Source organism: Typopeltis vanoorti, chromosome 14 (assembly GCF_054136105.1).
Source record: "Typopeltis vanoorti isolate ZY-2024b chromosome 14, IOZ_Tvanoo_1.0, whole genome shotgun sequence".
Taxonomy (NCBI): Eukaryota; Metazoa; Arthropoda; class Arachnida; order Uropygi; family Thelyphonidae; genus Typopeltis; species Typopeltis vanoorti.
The window spans coordinates 100,381,163-100,402,256 of record NC_143562.1 but is presented as its reverse complement, the minus strand read 5'-3'; the positions used below and the strand labels follow the sequence as shown (position 1 = coordinate 100,402,256).

At 38.1% G+C, this 21,094-nt stretch overlaps 1 protein-coding gene across 1 annotated transcript in view; it reads right to left on the bottom strand.

Annotated features, from left to right (window-relative positions):
• Positions 1-21,094, bottom strand: part of LOC150099804 (sodium channel protein para-like) — a 1,646,355-nt gene that overhangs the window by 1,277,977 nt on the left and 347,284 nt on the right. The window contains exon 9 of the mRNA XM_090403494.1: positions 12,686-12,830. Coding sequence (XP_090259620.1) covers positions 12,686-12,830 — 145 coding nt within the window. The remainder of the gene's footprint in view (positions 1-12,685; positions 12,831-21,094) is intronic.

Below are 21,094 nucleotides of genomic sequence, written 5' to 3'. Positions count from 1 at the left end.
ATTGGATGACCGGCAAGTCAAAGTGTGTGAAATTGCTCACACTATATTTCAAAAGAACATGTAGGATATATTTTGCATGAAGAAATGCAAATGAAAAAGCTTTGTGCAAGAAGGGTGCTGTGCTTGCTCACAGCGGATCAAAAATGCACTTGCATGAAAATCTCTGAACAGTGCTTTGAGCATTTTTAACAAGAATAAAACTGATTTTGTGCATCGATTTATTACTATGGATGAGACTTGGATTCATCATTACACATCAGAATCCAAACAGCAGCCAAAAGAGTTGACAGAAGCTGTTTGTTCAGCACCAACAGAGACAAAGTTGGCTCCATTAGCAGGAAAGGTCATGGCATCGGTGTTTTGTGATTCTAAAGGCATTTTGTTTATTAATTATTTTGAAAAGGGTAAAACAATAACCAGGGAATATTATTCTAATCTTTTAACCAGAATAAATAAAAAAATTCGCAAGAAAAGACCCGATTCACAGAAGAAAATAATCATTTTTGATCAGGACAATGCACCTGCCCACAAAGGTGTTTTAGCAATGGGAAAATTAAGGGATCTGCACTATAAATTGTTGGAACATCCACCCTATTCCACAGATTTGGCTTCCTCTGACTTCTATCTCTTCCCAAAACTAAAACTCTTCCATGCTAGTCAGCGTTTTTCTTCAAATCAAGAGATGATTGCAGCTGTAGAGGGGTATTTTGCAGATCTTACTGAGAACCACTGCAGGGATGGGATAATGCACTGCAGCATTTCTGGAATAAATTTATTAGTCTTAAGGTAGATTATGTTAATAAATAATAATAATTTTGAAATTATAAATTCGTTTTTTCATTGTTAATCCGAGAACTTTTCAGACCACCCTCATCAACAGTGAAATTCCTAAAGGTAGGGTCCTCAGTGGGTCTTAAGTATGTTTCCTGTAGAAAGAAACACAAAGGTTTGTGTTTCTGCAACAACATCTTGATATCATCAATATTGTAGCGAAACTCACGACAGTTCCATTATAAAATTTTTTTCCTGTTGTTTTGATTTTATAGACTTGTGTGGTTTTCAGGAGGTTGAGGGCTTACCTTTGTCATATTTGTATTTATTAATTGTTTTGGGGAAGTAAGGATGGCCAGTGTCCATCTCTTCCTGTGGTAGAGCATTCAATATGTTTGATGTAGTAGGGTCAGTTGGTAAGTTTAGTTTACTTTCACTGGGCACTGAAGTATCCATTTTTTCCATAGGAGTATCTGGTGGTTTATGTATGTTTCCTGTAAGGTTTGTGATATCTTTTTCATAGTTTTTTTGACAAGTGGGTTTTCATCGAGCGGGACCATTTTTGGGCTTGTCTCTGGAGAGCAAGGCCATAGGTCATTGATTGATGTGCTCAACAGAGAAGTAGTCACAATCATAAGGTGCAGGTATGGTGAAATTATCAGAGGGTGGAACAGAGATACAAGTCTGAGTTGCTATTGTCACTTTCTTAATTCTCAGCATAAGAGGATCTCAGAATAGGTGTGATAGTGACTGGCTTTCTTTTTGCAACCACATATGTTATGTTTTGCTCTGTTTTCATTTTTTGTATTTCTTTTTCATCTTTCCATTTCTGACATGCATGAGAGTAAGCTGGATGATCTCCTTAACAGTTGACACATTTAGGTTTTTTTGCACAGCAAGATTTGTCATCATGCTCTTTACTACCACATCGGGCAAAGTTAGTAGAACCATGGCAGGCAGTTTGGGCATGTCCATATCTCTGACATTTAAAGCATCTCAGTGGGTAAGGGATGTACATTCTAACAGGACAGCTGAGATACCCCTGCTTTTATAGATATTGGAGGCTTAGGTGTATCAAAAGTAAGGATGATGTTCTTGGATGGAACCAAGCAACCAATCCTACGTATCAGGATATGCCTCACACTCGTCACTCCTTGATCTTTAAGTTCTGAACATATCTCCTAATCAGGAACATCAAAGAGATCACATTCAGATATCACTCCTCTACAGGAGTTGAGTGTTTTATGAGGTGTTACTGTAATTTCTATTCCACCCATTGCTATTGTTCTCAGTAGTTTCTCGGAATGTTGCTGACACAATGTTTCCACAAAGACATCACCAGAATGCAAATTCTTAACAGTTTTGGGAGTTCTTGCCAATCCTCCTAAACTCTTCTGAATAAAGAAGGGTGACATTTTCCCTATTGGTTTTTCACCTGTAGCATGAATGATTTAAAATGTTGGTACACTTATATTAGTATCATTTATCTTTTGTTTCTTACTTCTGTTTCCATATGTATCTACAGTATCAGTACTCGTTTGGGATTTATTAGGGTCCCCGAAACATTTGAGGATGAAGGACAGTACCATCACTGGGAGGTCCCCTCCACCATGAACAGGCACCCCATACTTCATGTTAAAGGAGTTTTTGGTTCGATGCCAGAGTTCCCCACCCACCACAAAGCCAAACATGGACTTCTACTGCCACAAGCAATGACTGCACTCAGAAGTGGAAGACTGGGGCTACCTCAGATGATATACCAGCACTACAGCAAACCTAGGATCCCGACCCGAGACCATGGGGTGAGGGACTTAGTGCAACATCGTTGACCTTTGCTAATTGATCTAGCCTGGGCTATCCAGGACCGCCCGTCTTGTGAAACAGGCGTGAAAGTAGTGCAAGACTACCAGGATCCCCCCATTTTCAGGATGTCCATGGGTCGCACCACATGGCAAACAAGGCAGCAGAGTGTTGGATCCCAGTGATGATGGTCAGGAAAAGAGGATAGTGAAAAAGACTCAGGAGAAGTAGCACAAAGAATACAGGAAGAAAAAGCAAAGAAAAAGAGGAGGAATGAAAAGGGACAGTACCATCACTGGGGGGTTCCCTCCACCACAAACAGGTGTGCCACAGGGGAGTATGAGAGGGGATTGGTTGGTAAAGCCAAGGTTAACTCAAGGGAATTTTTCTGCTATATGGATAAACACTTGTGGATAAACATGGCAGCAGAATAACACTTGCAAAGAATATAGTGGAGTTATTGAATGAGCACTTTATCAGCAAATATTATTATTACACTCTCCATGGAGTCAGCAGACTCATCGTGAGAGGTTCATTCACCTGACAACATATTTATCACACAGAATTTTAAAATCCTTAGCACTCCTTGCATTAACAATGCATTCTGGTAATGCGTTCCACTCACTGACAATTCTCCATGTAAAATATCTACTCATCACACCCCTCTTCATCACACTTTTACATAACTTCCAGAGACGATTTCTGGTTTTTATATAACTTCCAGAGACGACCTCTGGTTCTTTCCCCTCTCACCATCTACTCATTTTATAATCCCCGCTGGATTAATCTGATAAAATCCTCTCATTAACTTAAATGTCTCTATCATATCACCTCTCCTTCTCCTATCCATCAAACTCTGCAATCCACATTTCTTCAACCTCTCTCTCCATAGCCAGCATTCCAAAGTCCTGATATTGTTTTAATCACTCGTCTCTGGACCCTCTCCAATGTTTCCACATTGCACTGAAAACCAGGTGACCAAATTTGAGCACAATAGTCCAAGTGTGGTCTGACCAGTGCCTAATACAGTGGCACAACCACTTCTTTATTCCTACTTGTTAGAGTACTTATCATAGCAGCACTATAATGTGCAGCCTTTGCAACACTAGCAATATGCTCTTTAAACTTCAGTCTACTGTCAACCATCACTCCCAAATCTTTAATCTCATCCACTTCTGCAGTACAGCACCATCAATATATAGTACATAACCTTATATTTCTGCACTCCAAAATGCAACATCTTATACTTATTGACATTAAAATTACAACCCCATTCCTTTGTGCAAGTAAAAAGTCTATTCAAATCTTCCTGAAGGGAATTAACATCATCAGTGCCACTTATAATTCTTCTCAACTTTGCATCATTAGCAGACAGTTGAAGATCCCTAGTCAGTCAACATCATATATCATTTACAAACAAGTTAAACAGCAGGGGCCCAAGAACAGAACCCTGGGGCACAATGCTGGTTACCCTCCTTTTTTGAGACACTGCTCCACCACACACAACCTGTTAGTATCATTTATCTTTCACAGAGCCAATCTCTGATCCATCTAACCAACAGAATACCTATTCCCATTCTCTGAAGCTTGTGTGGTAATCTATCGAATGCTTTTGCAAAGTCTAAGAATATCACTGCATTACATTCTCCCTTATTTAGCACACCTGTTATGGTATCATCAAATGTAATTAAATTGCTAACACAGGACCTACCCTTTTCATGCTGACCATCATAAAGAATGTTATGTCCATCAACCCAATCCTGTATTATATTCCTTCCCAATCATTATTGTTATTATATTGTTGTTATTGCTATTATATTATTATTATCATCATCCAACCACCAATGAGTTACAGAATCATCATAGACACTATTGCATACAATGCTCATCCAACAATGCCTTAAACTGATTCAATGTATCTACATTCACAATACACTCAGGCAATGCATTCCACTCATCAACCACTCTCCATGCAAGGAACCTGCTCTTCACTCCTATGCTCACACCCTCTTTATACAGTTTCCAGAGATGGCCTCCTGCTCTACCTCCCATTCTATGAAAAATCTCTTCCATGTCAACCTGACAACAACCCCTAACTAGCTTATATGTCTCAATCATATCTTTCGCTCTTCCTCCTATTCATGAGGCGTTGCAACTCACATTCTCTCAATATGTGTCCTCGTACTCCACATTCCAAAGACCCCTGATGACTTTTGAGAATCTTCTGTGGACCCTTTCCAACATATCCTCATCACCATGAAAACCCAGCGACGACCAAATCTGTGCATAATAATCCATATGAGGCCTGATCAAGGCCTTGTACAATGGCATCTTAACCTATCTATTGTTGCATTTCAGGGTCCTCCACATCACTGCCATCATCTGATGTGACGCCTTCAGAACTTGTGAAATGTGGCCCTTGAAATTCATATCCTTGTCCACCATCACTAATAGATCTCTCATCTTCTCTACTTCCATTAAAGTTTCCCCACCAAGTGTATACTTTGTATCCCATTGTGGTTTAACAAATCTCAAAACCTTACACTTTATAATACTGAAAATTGCATCATCTGATGAAATGATCCCATCTAAAACTCTCAATCTTTGAGTACCTCCTTTACATGCTGCCTGAGTTAGTTATCTCTCAAAAACTCGAGAAATTCATTTTCCAGATTCTCAATGTTAACTTTCCATTCCAATCTATACTGCCATAATTAAAATTACCCATAATAATTACCTTTCCTTTGTTCACTAATCCAAGTTGTTTCTACATTTCTTCAACATGATCCACCACATTTCCAGGCCTATAGCTACATCCAAAAAAATATGTTTTCCTGTCAACCTCCATGTTACACCACTGGCTCATAACCATTGTCATTATTTCCCCTCTTTCCTCTCTACCTTATGTGGACACAATTATCCTACAATCATCACCAGCACTCTCCTCTCCCTTCTTGTCCTTTCTATTGTCACTTAAAATACTGTATCCTTCCATTTCTATTCTCATTAGAATATCCTTTTCATTCAACCATGTTTCACTTATTCCAATGATTTGAGGTGAATAATCTCAATCATGAAACCATTTCATCTCCCTTATTTCTGATAGTTCTGGCACTTGTAAACAAACACAGTAGTTCAATTTTAGGCCTATAACCAGTCCTATCATAGCCGATTGTTGGTTGCGATTTCTCCACCGCACTTGCTCAATCACCTTTATCACCACTCACCACGTATATCTGCTCTGTCTCAACTTCCCACCCATATTGCAATATACTCTATCTTCATACACATGTTTACTGCCACTTTCAACATACATTCTCCCTATGACATGTATCCCTAGTGTAAATTATTCAGTGAAATATATAGAAAGGGGCAATTATTAGGAGAATTGGAAGTGAAAGTATCAGGTGTTGATTGTGTTAGATGTTAATAAGGCTGTGGAAATGGAAGACACATCACTACATATTCTTAAGGAATGTGCTCCCCCGTTGGCTATGCCATTGACCTGGTTATTTAATGCAAATATTGCAGCAGATAGGGTAACTAAGGAGTGGAAAGAAGGCAAAATAGTACCACTCAACAAGCATGGTTCTGGAACAGAAGTTTCCAATTATAGACCAGTCTGTATAACTGCAGTTGTGATCAAGATGTTGGAAAGATCAATTAGGAATAGAATAGGTTGATGGACATAGCATTCTCTGTTATGGTCAGTATGGATTTGTAAAGGTTAGGTCCTGTTTTATAAAATTACTTGCATTTTATGATAGGGTAACAAGTGTGTTAGATAAGGGAGAATCATATACAGTGATATTCTTGGACTTTGCAAAAGTTTGATAGATTACCACATGATAAGTTGGTGTACAAGCTGCAAATAATGTGAATAGACAGTAGATTTGGTCATCTCATCGGAGGATGTAATTATAAATGAGGTGTCAAATCATCCACCAATTGGTGAAAGTGACCATGAGGTGATTACCTGGGTGGTTGCCAGCAGTGCAAGGACCCCTGTGAAAAAAGGGTATATGTGGAACTACAAGGGGGGTGATTATGAAGAGCTCAGGAAACAGCTTGCATATGTAGCATGGAATGAGGAGTTAGCTGGAAAAGAGATCAATGCAGCTTGGGGGATTATCAAAAACTATTTAGTAGATGCAATGTCTAAATGTATATCACGGGTGAGAAGGTTAAATAAGGTAGGTGTGAGATGGATGAATAAAGAGATTAAGCATGCAATACAGAAAAAAAAGGCATTGTGGAGACAGCATAAGAGAAGTGGAAGTAACCAATTTCATCAATTACAAAGACCAGGCAAGGAGGGTGACTTGGTTGGTGAGAGTAGCTAAAGAGAGGTATGAACAGCAGTTAGCTAATGAAGCCAAAAAGAATCCTAGGGAGTTCTTTCGATATGTAGCCAGCAAAAGAAAGAATGATTATGGAAGGATGACATTGATTGGAGGAAATGGTATAAAGACAGCTGTTGCAGAATGTGTTGTGGAGATACTTAATGAGCAATTCATAAAGATCTTTCAATCTTGTGAATGTGACTTCATGGAGATATTAAGAGCAGTTGATGATGGGGAGGAGAGACTGACTGTAAGTGAGCAAGAGGTGTTTGGGGAGTTGAGTAAACTAGATGTAAATAAAGCTGTGGGACTTGATAATATATCACCACGTATTCTGAAGGAGTGTGCCAGAGAGTTGACACCTGCCTTCACATATTTTTTTAATACGAGTCTTGCATTTGGTCAAGTTCCTAAAGAGTGGAAGGAGAGCAAGATTGTGCCACTTCATAAAGGAGGTGATCGAACTCAAGCATCAAACTATAGGCCTATCTGTGTGTCAGGTGTTGTGGTTAAGTTGTTGGAGAAGCTTGTGAGAACTAGGATCCAGAGTTGGGTTGACAACAATGGTATAATCTTTGATGGACAGCATGGATTTGCTAAAGGGAGGTCATGTTTTAGTAATCTACTTACTTATTACAATAAAGTGACTGCTTCCTTGGACAGAGGAGAAGGATACACAGTAATATACTTGGATTTCGCAAAAGCTTTTGATAGAGTACCTCATGATAAGTTGACAGTCAAACTAGAGCAGATGGGGTTGGATATTAGATTAGTGCATTGGATTGGAGACTGGCTATCTGATAGGTATCAACAAGTTGTGTATGGGGGTGCAATATCCAGGAAAAGGAAAGTCACTAGTGGAGTGCCTCAGGGGTCTGTTTTAGGGCCATTACTATTTAACTTATATATTAATGATATTGGTGAAGATTTGGATGGAGATATTCAGTTGTTTGCAGATGATGCAAAGTTGGGACGAACCATAAAGAGTAGTGAAGATGTTGTGGCCTTGCAAGAAGACTTGAATAAATTGAGTGATTGGGCAAGCAAATGGGGATGTGAGTTCAATGTTGCAAAATGTAAGGTTTTAAAATTTGGAAAACAAAGATGGGATGCAGAATTTATGCTTGGTGAGAATATATTGTTGGAAGTAGAGGAAATAAGAGATCTGGGGGTGATAGTGGATAAGGATCTAAAATTTAGGGGACACATCGCCAAAATTGTAAAGACAACACAAAGACTTCTGGGAATGATGCGGAGGACACTGACATGTAGAACTAGGGAGATACTTGTTCCAATGTATAAGGCTTTGATTAGGCCACACTTGGACTATTGTGCCCAGATTTGGTCACCGGGTTTTCAGAAGGATGAAGAGATGTTGGAAAGGGTCCAAAGGTGACTGACTAAGGTAGTTTCTGACCTCTGGAATGTTGAGTATGAGGAAAGATTGAAAAGATGTAATTTGCAGAGTCTTGTGGAGAGAAGGAAGAGGGGAGATATGATAGAGACCTACAAGTTGGTAAGGGGTTGTTATAGGATCAATGGTGGAGAAGTTCTACAGAGAATAGTGGGAGATCAGGGGAGAACCAGAGGTCATCCCTGGAAACTGTATAAGGAGGGTGTGAGTAAGGGAGTGAGAGGCAGGTTTTTTTCCTGCAGAGTTGTGAGTGATTGGAATGCCTTGCCTGAGAGCGTGGTGTCTGCAAGTAGTATGAATGTGTTTAAGACACGGTATGATGAGATGTGTATGTAAGATAAAGGACCTCCTAGATGAGTCTTTGACTCCATGAGGTCTTGTTTAATAATAATAATAATAATAATATTTGTTAGATGGATCAGAGATTGGCTCTCATGATACCAGCAGGGTGTGTATATGATGGAGCAGTGTCTCAAAAGGGAGGTTAACTAGTGGCATGTCCCAGGGTTCTGTTCTTGGTGCCCCTGCTGTTTAACTTGTTTGTAAATGATATATGATGTTGACTGACTAGGGATTTTCAGTTGTTTGTTGATGATGCAAAGTTGGAGAGAATTATAAGTAGTACTGCTGAGTCATTCCCTTCAGAAAGATTTGAATAGACTTTTTTACTTGGAAAAAAGGAATGGGACTTTTAGTATTAATATCAATTAGTGCAAGGTGTTGCATTTTGGAGTGCAGAAATATAAGACTGTGTACTATATCGACAATGCCATACTGCAGTACTGCAAGACGTGGATGAGATTCGATACTTGGGAGTGATTGATTGATTGACAGTAGACTGAAGTTTAGAGGGCATATTGCTAGTGTTGCAAAGGCTGCACATCATAGTGCTGCTATGATAAGAAGTACTCTAAGATGCAGGGATAAGGAAGTAAGTTATACCACTGTATAAAGCACTGGTTAGACTATACTTGGTTTATTGTGCTCAAATCTGGTCTCCTGGTTTTCAGTGTGATGTGGTAACACTGGAGAGGATCCAGAGATGGGCGACTATGACAATATCATGAATATAGACTGCTGGCTATGGACAGAAGAGGCTGAAGAAATGTGGATTGCAGAGTTTAGTGGATAGGAGAAAAAGAGGTGATATGATAGACATTGTAAGTTAGTGAGGGTACTTTTTCAGATTAATCCATAGTGTATTATAAAAAGAGTAGGAGGTGAAAGAGCTAAAAATTAGCGGCCATTCTTGGAAGTTATGTAAGAGTGTAGTAAGACTGGTGTGGAGTAGATTTTTTGCATGGAGAATTGTCTGAGAATGCAATGCATTACCAGAAGGTGTTTTAATGCAAGGAGTGTTAAGGAATTTTACAGCCAGCGTGACAAATATGTTATCAGTTGAATGCACCCCCCATTATTAGTCTGCTGACTCCATAGAGGGTGTAATAATAACACAGGCCTGTGATGGAAAAGTTGTCTGAGAAGTAATAATTGACTCTTATAGATTTTTAGGTGCTGAGTTCAGAAAATATAGTAAAAAATTTCCATCAACCACCAATTTTACCCAATTTCTAATTTTATTGTTTTTATTAGTAGTATTTGGATTTATATTCAGCAGATTGGCATTTATTTTCCTTCTCCTTTATTTACAGCTAATTAGTTGTATAAGTGCTTTTTAGAAGTGCCTTTTATGGTAAATAAAGAAATTCCCACAAAACTTCTTATTCATACGATAGGAGAGGGAGGGAGGAATGCAGATAAAATTGTAGGTGGCTGCTTTTAAATCTGATTTGACGAGATAACGGATGACTTTCCTCTTGTTAAAGACACATTTTCTTGTGTGATTCTTTATTTTAACTTTAGTTGTTGACTACTAAGGGTATCATATTTCTGAAAGGTGATATTTTCTAAGAAGAAAGAGATTTTCTTCCTTACTTTTCAGAGGAAGGTGATCTAGTTTACTGCAGTGATATTCCCGGACTGATAAGCAAATTCAACGTAAAATATGAAGTCATCGATTGGAGGTTGTTTATCAATTCCTCAAAAAGAATCCTGAAAGCTGTGCTTCTCCATAATTACAATAAGTATGCTTCAGTAAAAATAGCACATTTTGTGCATTTGAAAGAACAATACAAAAATTTAGCCTTTATTCTCAGCAAACTTAAGTACAATGATCATGGATGGACAGTTTGCAGTGGTCTTAAAGTCATATCTATAATTTTAGGAACAAAGAGGATACACCAAATACCTGTGCTTTTTTGTGCGAGTGAGAGAGCTGAGATTGAAAGTAACATTGGATCAAGAAGGAATGGATAGAAAGAGTCAGTTGTTTGCAGATGATGCAAATTTGGGACAAACCATAAAGAGTTTTATTCCAACTGCAAATTCAGTTGTTTGCAGATGATGCAAAGTTGAGATGAACGATAAAGAGTAACGAAGATGTTGTGGCCTTGCAAGAAGACTTGAACAAATTGAGTGATTGCGCACAGAAATGGGGATGTGAGTTCAATGTTGCAAAATGTACGGTTTTAAAATTTGGAAAACAAAGATGGGATGCAGAATTTATACTTGGCAAGAATATATTGTTGGAGGTAGAGGAAATAAGAGATCTGGGGGATTAGTGGATAAGGATCTAAAATTTAGGGGACACGTCGCCAAAATTATGAAGACAACACAAACGCTTCTGGGAACGATGCAGAGGACACTGACGTGTAGAAGTAGGGAGATTATTGTTCCGTTGTATAAGGCTTTGATTAGGCCACACATGGCCTATTCTGCCCAGATTTGGTCACCGGGTTTTCAGAAGGATGAAGAGATGTTGGAAAGGGTCCAAAGGAGACTGACTAAGGTAGTTTCTGACCTCGGGAATGTCGAGTATGAGGAAAGATTTAGAAGATGTAATTTGCAGAGTCTGGTGGATAGGAGGAAGAGGGGAGATATGATAGAGACCTACAAGTTGGTAAGGGGTTGTTATAGGATCAATGCTGGAGAAGTTTTACAGAGAATAGTGGGAGATCAGGGAAGAACCAGAGATCATCCCTGGAAACTGTATAAAGAGGGTGCGAGTAGGGGAGTGAGAGGCAGGTTTTTTTCGTGCAGAGTTGTGAATGATTGGAATGCCTTGCCTGACAGTGTAGTGTCTGCAAGGAGTTTGAGTGTGTTTAAGACATGGTATGATGAGATGTGTGTATGTGATAAAAGGACCTCTCAGATGAGTCTTTGAATCCATGAGGTCTTGGGATAATAATAATAATAATAATAAAAGTCACATTAGAACTCAGAAGTAAAAATGTGTTACATGAAACTTTGGTTGCTCGGGAAAAAATCCTTTTACCCCACTTCACATAAAGCTGGGATTGATGAAGCAATTTGTCAAGGCTTTGTCGAAAGAAGGAGAATGTTTTAATTACATCTGTGCAAAATTTCTGGAATTATCTATAGCAAAATTGAAAGAAGGTATTTTTTCTCAGTCCGGACATCAGGAAACTTATGAAGGATAAACTGTTCGAAGAAAAATTGGCAACTGTTGAAAAAGAAGCTTGGAAAGCTTTGAAAGAGGCGGTGACCAAATTTTTAGGAAATCACAAGGACCCCAACTATAAAATGATTGCGGAAGACATGCTACAAAAATTCAAGGATTTTGGATGCTCCACAAGCTTAAAAGTGCACTTTTTCAACTCTCATTTAGACTACTTTCCTGAGAATCTGGGAAATGTCAGCAAATAGTGAGGTGAGTGATTCTACCAAGGCATCAAGGAGATGGAAAGAAGATATCAGGGCAGGTGGAATGTCAACATGATGGGACTATTGCTGGATGCTGCATAGAGGTAACCCTGGAAAAGAATTTCATAGAAAAAGTTCAAAAAGAAGCTTTGAACGAAAAAGAAAAAGACACCACAATGAAATATAAAGTGTGTACTAAAGATTAATCTTTAATTAAAAAAATGTTTTTCAAATATTTTTATTCCAAAAATGTTTACGGAAAATTTTAAATATTGTTATTTTACTTAATATAACGCATTTTGAAGCTATTTTACATCAATAATGAGAATCTATTTTATGAAAAATCCTTACATGATAGAGAAAAGTGGAAGAGATAATTGAAATCAGTGATCAAAAGTAAATCAGAAACTGTTAATAGTTTCCAGAAAACGTTTCATGACTTGAAGTAGGCCTGTATAATAAATATAATTTCTTGGCATTTTTAATTTATAGTATAACTAAATGAAAAAAAATTCTGTAACCTATACTCAATTACCAATTCTTTTTTTTCCCGTTTTTTTTTCTTATATAAGACATACAATAATGCAATATACTGCAATGTTTTTATTTTTGAAACATTTTGGAAATTACTTACCATTTGATAAAGACTTTCCCAAAAATCTTGGGTCATTAATCGAAATGCTGACAAAAATGCCCAACTAAAATTATCAAAATTTGTATATCCATAATTAGGGTTTTCACCTCTACCTTGCAAACAATAATAACCAGCAGGGCAGGTCCTATAAATAGTATATCAACTTTAAAAACTTTTAAAAATGTAACATTAACTGCATTTTATATATCTAGTTATTATTATTACAATTATTATGGATGAAAAGGAGACTCCAGATTATTCACACTATAGAAATTATTTCAAACATGGAAAGCACTACAAGTAATAAAAATTATTTCATAATATAATTATTAACATGACTCTTTTGTAAGATGAATGCTGCAACCAAGAGGAGAAAACTGTAAGCAAAGAAATATTCAAAAATAAGGTGATGGCCAACCTAGTAATTCAAGTAAAAATGAGAGAGTGGAAGGAGTAAAATTTTCATCTTTCATTTTGTTTCTGTTATTAAACATTAAAGTGAAGCATCTGTGGCTGAATGAGTATACTGATGTGCAGTAGTTATGTTTAGAGGTTTGATGGAAGATTCTCTTTTATTTGGTTGAGGGAGTAAGTGTGATGGAAGCAATGACTTGTATAAAATGGATGGTTGTGAGAAAAGTGCTTGCCAGAAAAGTTATGGTTCTTGTAAAGAAAGCAAACTTGGAGTATGAAACGAAACTAGCTGTGCATACTTCCCAAAAGAATTTTATTATAATGCTGCAAATAAAAGAAAGATTCAATGCAAAAGAATAACTACTGACTACAGCTAGTATATTCATGTCAGAAATATTCAAATAATGAGCATTCACCTCACTGAAATCTCTGATCCTGATATATGTAACATGATACTCCTTCCCAACTATGCTGTACAAAGAGATACAAGTGGATGGGTAAGCTCTAAAGCTCCTGCAGATGGGATATCAGAACATATGCTAAAACAATGTCTAGCTGAACTAGCTTAGCTTATAACTCAGTTGCATAATTTGATTCTCAGCTCACGAAAAAATATATGACAGTCCCATAGAAGAAGAGTAGAGTGATCAAAAAACTGATGTATCTAACAACTGAGCTATCAATATCTATGGAGTGGTGGTGAAGATTTTGGAGAAATTGTTAAGAACACATACAAGGAATGAATCAACAAGCTATACTTTTCAAGAAACAACATGGAGTTACTAAAGAAAGATCATTCTAAAATATGAGCAATTTACTCATATATTGTAATAATGTTATAGGCAGAATTGCATATAAAATACAGCATGATACTTTTGGACTTTGCTAAGAGATAACCAGGTGGCTGATGGATAGATATTAGAAAGCAGTAAATGGAGTAAGAGGGAAAGGAGTATTTGTCTACCTTGGGAATCAGTCATTGGATTACCATTATTCAAACCAAACATGAATATTTTTGGGAAGGACTTGACAGGAAATGTTCAAATGTTTGATAATCATGCAAAGATAGGCAGGATAATCAGGCATAATACTCATAGGTAGTACGATTTATAGCTGGAAATGATAATGGTCAAATATTGATCAAATGATGTTCAAAGATTTGTGAAGGGGCACTCTTGTTTTAGCAATATGCTAGCCTTTTATGATAAAGTTACAAGAGCATTAGATGAGGGAAAGGCATATACTGCCATTTTCTTAGACTTAGCGAAGGCATTTGACAGGGTGCCATATGATCAGCTGATATTTAAGTTGCAGCACATGGGTCTGGATGTCAGATTGGTCAGCTGGATTCAGGATTGGCTGTATAATAGGTATCAGAGAGTTGTGTATGGTGGGGCAGTTTCAAGGAAGCAGAGGGTTACAAGTGAGGTCCCACAGGGCTCAGTACTGGGACCTATATTCTTTAACCTTTCTATCAATGACACTGTCAGTGGATTGCAAGGGGATATTCAGTTGTTTGCAGATGATGCGAGGCAGGGTAGGATTATTAGTAATAGTGCAGATGTGACAGCCTTGCAAGAGGATTTGAATAAGCTAAATAGATGGGCAAATGAATGGGGGGTACCAGTTTAATGCAGCAAAATGTAAGGTCTTGAGGTGGGAAACATCGAAGGGACACTGCATACTCTGTGGGAGGAGTTATACTGGAGGAAGTAGGGGAGACAAGAGATCTGGGGTTGATGATTGATAGAAACCTGAAATTTAGGGGACATATTGGAAAGGTGGTGAAGGTAACACAGAGGATTGCTGCAATAATGAGAAGGACACTGACCTGCAGAGATGAAACAGTTATCATTCAGTTGTATAAGGCCCTGATCAGACCACACTTGGACTTTTGTTCTCAGATTTGGTCCCCAGGATTTGAAGGGGATAAATTAACTCTGGAAAGGGTACAAAGATGGATAATAAAGATGGTTTCAGGACTGTACAATGATAGTTATGAGGATCGGCTGAGGGAATGTGGACTGCAGAGTTTGGTGGATAGAAGAAGGAGAGGTGATATGATTGAGACTTTTAAACTGCTGAGAGGTGGTTACAGGGTTGACACTGGGGAGTTCTTTCGCTTGGTTGAACAGCGGGAAGGAGTGATGACAAAAGGCCATCCCTGGAAGTTATGAAAGGAAACTGTAAGCAAGAGGGTGAGGAGTGGTTTCTTTGCATGGAGGGTGGTGAGAGCGAGAATGGTCAATGAGTTCAAGGAGTGGTATGATAGACTTTGTGTTTCTTAGGGGGAGGACCTCCCCTCTACGAGTCTTGATAGACTTTGTGTTTCTTAGGAAGGATCTCCCACAGTGAGTCTTTTGACTCCATGGAGGCCTGAATAATAATAATAATATTAACTACTACTTCTTCTTCTTTGGCACTACTGCCGCATGTAGGGCTTTGGCCTCCCATTTTTGGGTTTCATAACTCACTATGAGGTGGGGTTGTTACCCCATGCTCAACCATGTGTTATTGTCTGTGAAGTGTTGTGTTCTTAGGACTAGCTTACCTGCTCTCCGGGAGGAAAATCCCCAGATAAACTGAGGAGAAAAACCCTGCAGTCCATGCGCAAGGCCGGCTAACTTGGCTATGTCTGAGAAAGATCCTTAAGCTCCCCATGTCGGCAACGATAATCAAATGCAGGACACTCCTTTCCCAGGCATATGGTTGCAGAACAAGTAACTACTCAGCTAACTGCATGGACTCAAATTTTAACTACAGCAGTATAAACTGAGAAGAGGAAACTGCATGTAGTAATAAGGGAATGGAATTTCTAGAAATCTTGAGGGACAGATGTCTTAAGCAACATGTAGTATAAGGGACATGAGATTCAAGAGTTTTGGATTTGATCATAACATCAGAAGAGCTGATTATAACTGGCATTGTATCTCTGCTCCAAGTTGGACAGATTGACCATGTAGTTTTCACTTGGAAGATGAACAGACATACAGCAGTATCAAATAGAAATGAATGTATGTAGAATTAAAAGGCAGGTGATTATAATAGTCTTAGATATCACCTTGGTGCAGTTCCATGGAGGGAGAGATATCATTAGTGCTTGGGAAATTGTGAAAAAATATTTGTTAGCAGCAATAGTAAGCTGCATTCCATGAGTGAAGAAGAAAATACAATATGGTGTAAAGTGGATGACAAACAATATCGAACAGGAACTGAAGGTAAAAATGAGATTATGGAAGAGGTATGAGAGAGATGAAGAGAAGATGCAGGAAGAATATAAGACTCGGGGCAGGTGAGTGACTAGTATGGTGAGGAAGGCAAAACAGGAATATGAAAAGAGATTGGTCCTAAGATCCAAAGAAAATCCTTGGGAATTTTTTAGCTATGTGGCCAGTAAGAGGAGAAATGATTGTGGGATAAAAATGGGAATAGACTGACTGATGCAGAGGACATAGTGCAGTTGTTCAATGAACACTTTATTGAAGTATTACATCCTGGAGAAGTAGGTTTTAATACTAGAGGGATAGGACAGGTTCAAGGTTTAGAAGTGCAAGAGGAGAGTGTGTTTCAAATACTGCATTCTCTGGATGTCAATAAAGCAGTGGGACTGGATGGAATTTTGCCACGGGCTTTGAGAGGATGTGCTAAAGAACTGAAAGCTCCATTGATCTGGCTTTTCAATGAAAGTCTGGCCAAAGGAAGGTATACTCAAGGAGTGGAAGGAGGGTAAGATAGTGCCATTGCATAAATACAGTAGCAGACTGGAAGTGTCAAATTATAGACCAGTTTGTGTTTCATCAATAGTTGTTCAGATCTTGGAGAAATTAGTGAGGGATCATATACAGAATTGGGCAGATGAGGATAATGTTATGAGTCAACATGGATTTGTTAAGGGGAGCTCTTGCTTTACTAATATGATTGCCTTTCATAATAACGTGACAAGAGAAGTTGATGAGGGAAGGACATATTCCATTTTTTTTTTTTTTTGGATTTTCCAAAGGCATTTGACAGATATGCCACATGATAATCTGACATTTAAGTTGCAGCACATAGGTTTAGATGTCAGGTTAGTCAACTGGATTCAGGATTTGCTATCTGATGGTTTTCAGAGAGCTGTTCCACAGGACTCAGTATTGGACATGTGTTGTTTAACCTGTTTATCAGTGACATTGTCAGAGGATTGCAGGACGGATATTGTTGTTTGCAGATGATGTGAAGCTAGAAAGGGTTATTAGTAATAGACCAGATGAGGCAGGACGATTTGAATAAACTGAACACAGGGGCATTTGAACGAGGTTATGAGTTTAATTTCAGGTTTCCAGTCTCGAAGTTTGGAAACCTGAAATTCAGGGAATATATTGCAAAGCTAGTGAAGGTAACCCACAGGATTGTGGGAATACTGAGAAGGACGCTGACCTGCAGAGATAAAAGAGCTATCGTTCCATTGTATAAAACCCTACTCAGACCACACTTGGACTACTGTTCTCAAATTTGGTCCCCAGGAATTGAACGGGATAAATTAACAGTGGAAAGGGTACAGCAGCAGATAACAGACGGGTTCAGGTCTGTACAAATGTTAGTTATGAGGACAGGTTGAGAGAATGTTGACTGCAGAGTTTGGTAGATAAAGAAGAAGGAGAGGTGATATGATTGGAACTTTTAAATTGTGGAGAAGTAGTTAGAGGGTTGACACTGGGGAGTTCTTTCGCTTGGTGGAACAGGGGGAAGGAGCGAGGAGAAGGGCCATCCCTGGAAGTTGCGATAGAAAGCTGTGGTTTCTTTGCTTGGAGGGTGGTTGAACCATGGAATGCATTGCCTGATAGAGTGTTTTGATCACAAACAGGCAATGAGTTCAATGAGTGATATGATAGACTTTGTGTTTTCTAGCAGAAGCCTCCCATGATGAGTCTTTTGACTTCATGGAGGCCTGGATCATCATCATAATAATAAAATAATAATCTATCAATTTAATGTCAATAAGTTATGCACTTTAATGGAGAGGAAGTTCAAAGGTCATACAGCAAAAATTTCAAATGTAACTAGAGGATAACTGTGATGTTGAAAGTATCATTGATGGGTAGATAAGGAAGTCTCATTTTGCCTCTTTACAGGTCATTGATATAACTCACTTGGTCTACTGCATTTCAAGCAGTGGCATAGCTAGAGCTCATGCCGCCCGGGGCAGTCCCCGAGTTTGCCACCTCTCTCAACACACACCAAGAATACTACAAAAAGTCAAAACGATGTATAGGGAAATAAATTAAAACACTATGTTTATTTTTGAAGTAAAACTTTGACTTCAACATTCTAAAATGTTATTTTTCTTGCTTTTCTGTTAGCAAAATCGTCGATGACAATGGCAAAGTCTATTTCATAGTAACTTAGGTATTTCTTAATCTTTTTTATTTAGAAAAACTCCTCTCACAACTAGCAACACTTACAGCAATTGTGATGAAAATTTGCAGTAGTATTACAATATTTGGAACTGAGTTCTCGAGACTGTATTTTAGAATTAACTGCAAAAGTTGAAAAAGGTTCAAAGTGCCGCCCAGGGCGGACCGCACCCTCTGCACCCCTCTAGCTATGCTACTGATTTCAAGGGGATCAAGAAACTGTGGAGGTTGTGAAAAGAAGAATTACAAGATGATATTGGGATGATGGTATGAAAATTATAAGGACATATTGAGAGTATGTGGATTTCAGATAAACAGAAGAAATGACATGATACATGCCAAAAACTTCTGAATGGATTTTATATAATGTTGTTGATAGAAATATTGTTATAATGGAAGGTGAGGAGAGGACTTGGGGGGGGGGGGCATGGAAGTTGAATTTGTTTGCAGCTTAAAAGAATGCAAGTTAGATCTTTCTCTTATAAAGCAGTAAGCAAGTGAATCAGTTTGCCTGTTGAAGAAGTGGTGAGTACATCTAGTGTGAATAAGTTATGAGAAAGTAAGATTGGTGTTGTGGATGGTGCATTACTTCCCATAACGAATCTGACTCCTGGAATTCTTCAATAATAGCAAACACAGATAAAGCATTTGGGCTTTGGGAGGAAGGATTTAGACATTAATTTCTTCCTCCTGTTGTGTGCACCATATGACACTGCAAACACACACACTTTAAATTTAAAAAAAATTAAATTAAATTATAAAATAAGAGCATAAAAAGCAAAAAAAAAAATGCTCTGAACAGCCCTTGAGGGAACATATCAAGAAACATGAGGATGATGAAAAAGCATAAAAATAACTTGCTTATTTACTTTTTTGCAGATATTAAGAAAACAACTCTATAATATCATCAAAATAGCCAATTTGCCATTAGTGAATTATTTAAAATGATTGTATGCAGTATTTATCACTTAGTCCAAATGGTCCTCTGCATATCCTAACCATTTAAAGGAAAATTAATTAGTGGTAATTTAGCTTATAGTTTTTGAACCATTTTACATTATCTTATTTTTCTATTGGCTCATTATAGATTTCCTTCACTATACACATGAATGTCACTATAGCAAACAAAACTATTGAAAAATCACTCACAATAAGAAACTAATTAAATGTGCAATGTAATATGTACAATGCTAAGCTAAAAGAGGATTTGAATAAGCTAGATAAATGGACAAATAAATGGGGATGTCAGTTTAATGCAGCAAAACGTGAGGTCTTGAGGTTTGGGAAACATCAATGGGACACTGCATACTCTGTGGGAGCAGTTATACTGGAGGAAGTAGGGGGAGACAAGAGATCTGGGGTTGATGATTGATAGAAACCTGAAATTTAGGGGACATATTGCAAAGGTGGTGAAGGTAACACAGCGGATTGCTCCAATTATGAGAAGGACACTGACCTGCAGGGATAAAAGGGTTATCATTCCATTGTATAAGTCTCCGATCAGGCCACACTTGGACTATTGTTCTCAGATTTGGTCCCCAGGATTTGAAGGGGATAAATTAACTGTGGAAAGGGAACAAAGACAGATGACAAAGATGGTTTCAGGACTGTACAAGGATAGTTATGAGGATCGGCTGAGGGAATGTGGACTGCAGAGTTTGGCGGATAGAAGAAGGAGAGGTGATATGATTGAGACTTTTAAACTGTTGAGAGGTGGTTACTGGGTTGACACTGGGGAGTTCTTTTGCTTGGCTGAACAGCGGGAAGGAGTGATGACAAGAGACTATCCCTGGAAGTTACGAAAGGAAACTGTGAGCAAGAGGGTGAGGAGTGGTTTCTTTGTATGAAGGGTGGTTGAACTGTGGAATGCACTGCCTGATGGAGTGGTGAGAGCGAGAATGGTCAATGAGTTTAAGGAGTGGTATGATAGACTTTGTGTTTCTTAGGGGGGGGGGACCTCCCCTCGATGCGTCTTGACAGACTTTATGTTCTTAGGAAGGACCTCCCACGATGAGTCTTTTGACTCCATGGAGGCCTGAATAATAATAATAATAATAATAAAAAGAAATTCCTTCTACCAAACTATCCATTAAAATAAATTAATCAATTTATTTAATTAACAAATTATAAAAAATAATTGTTATAGTGACAGTTGACTAACTTTAATTTGCTTTCAAATCCTCTTGCTTACTTTGGACCTATTATATAATCTATCATTTCATATTATAGTTTATATTTTATATAATTATATAAAAGAATTTAAATAATTCTAAGTTTAAATAAATTTGAATGGATAGGATGGATAACAGACTTTTGAGCAGGATTGGTGCCTGGCTGTCAGATAGGTGTCAGAAAGTTTTATCCTGAAAGAGGAAGGTCCCTAGTGCTGTGCCACAGGGGTCTCTTTTGTGACCATTGTTGTTCAATTTGTATATTAATGATATTGGGATGGGTTATGCTGGTGATATGCAGCTGTTTGCATACGACACGAAACTGAGGAGAGGTATGCATAGTGAAACAATTTCAGATTTTCAGATTTGTCCCATAAAATTGGATGAACGAGGTTTTCCTCATTAGTGTTAGCAGAATTCAGAACATGGTT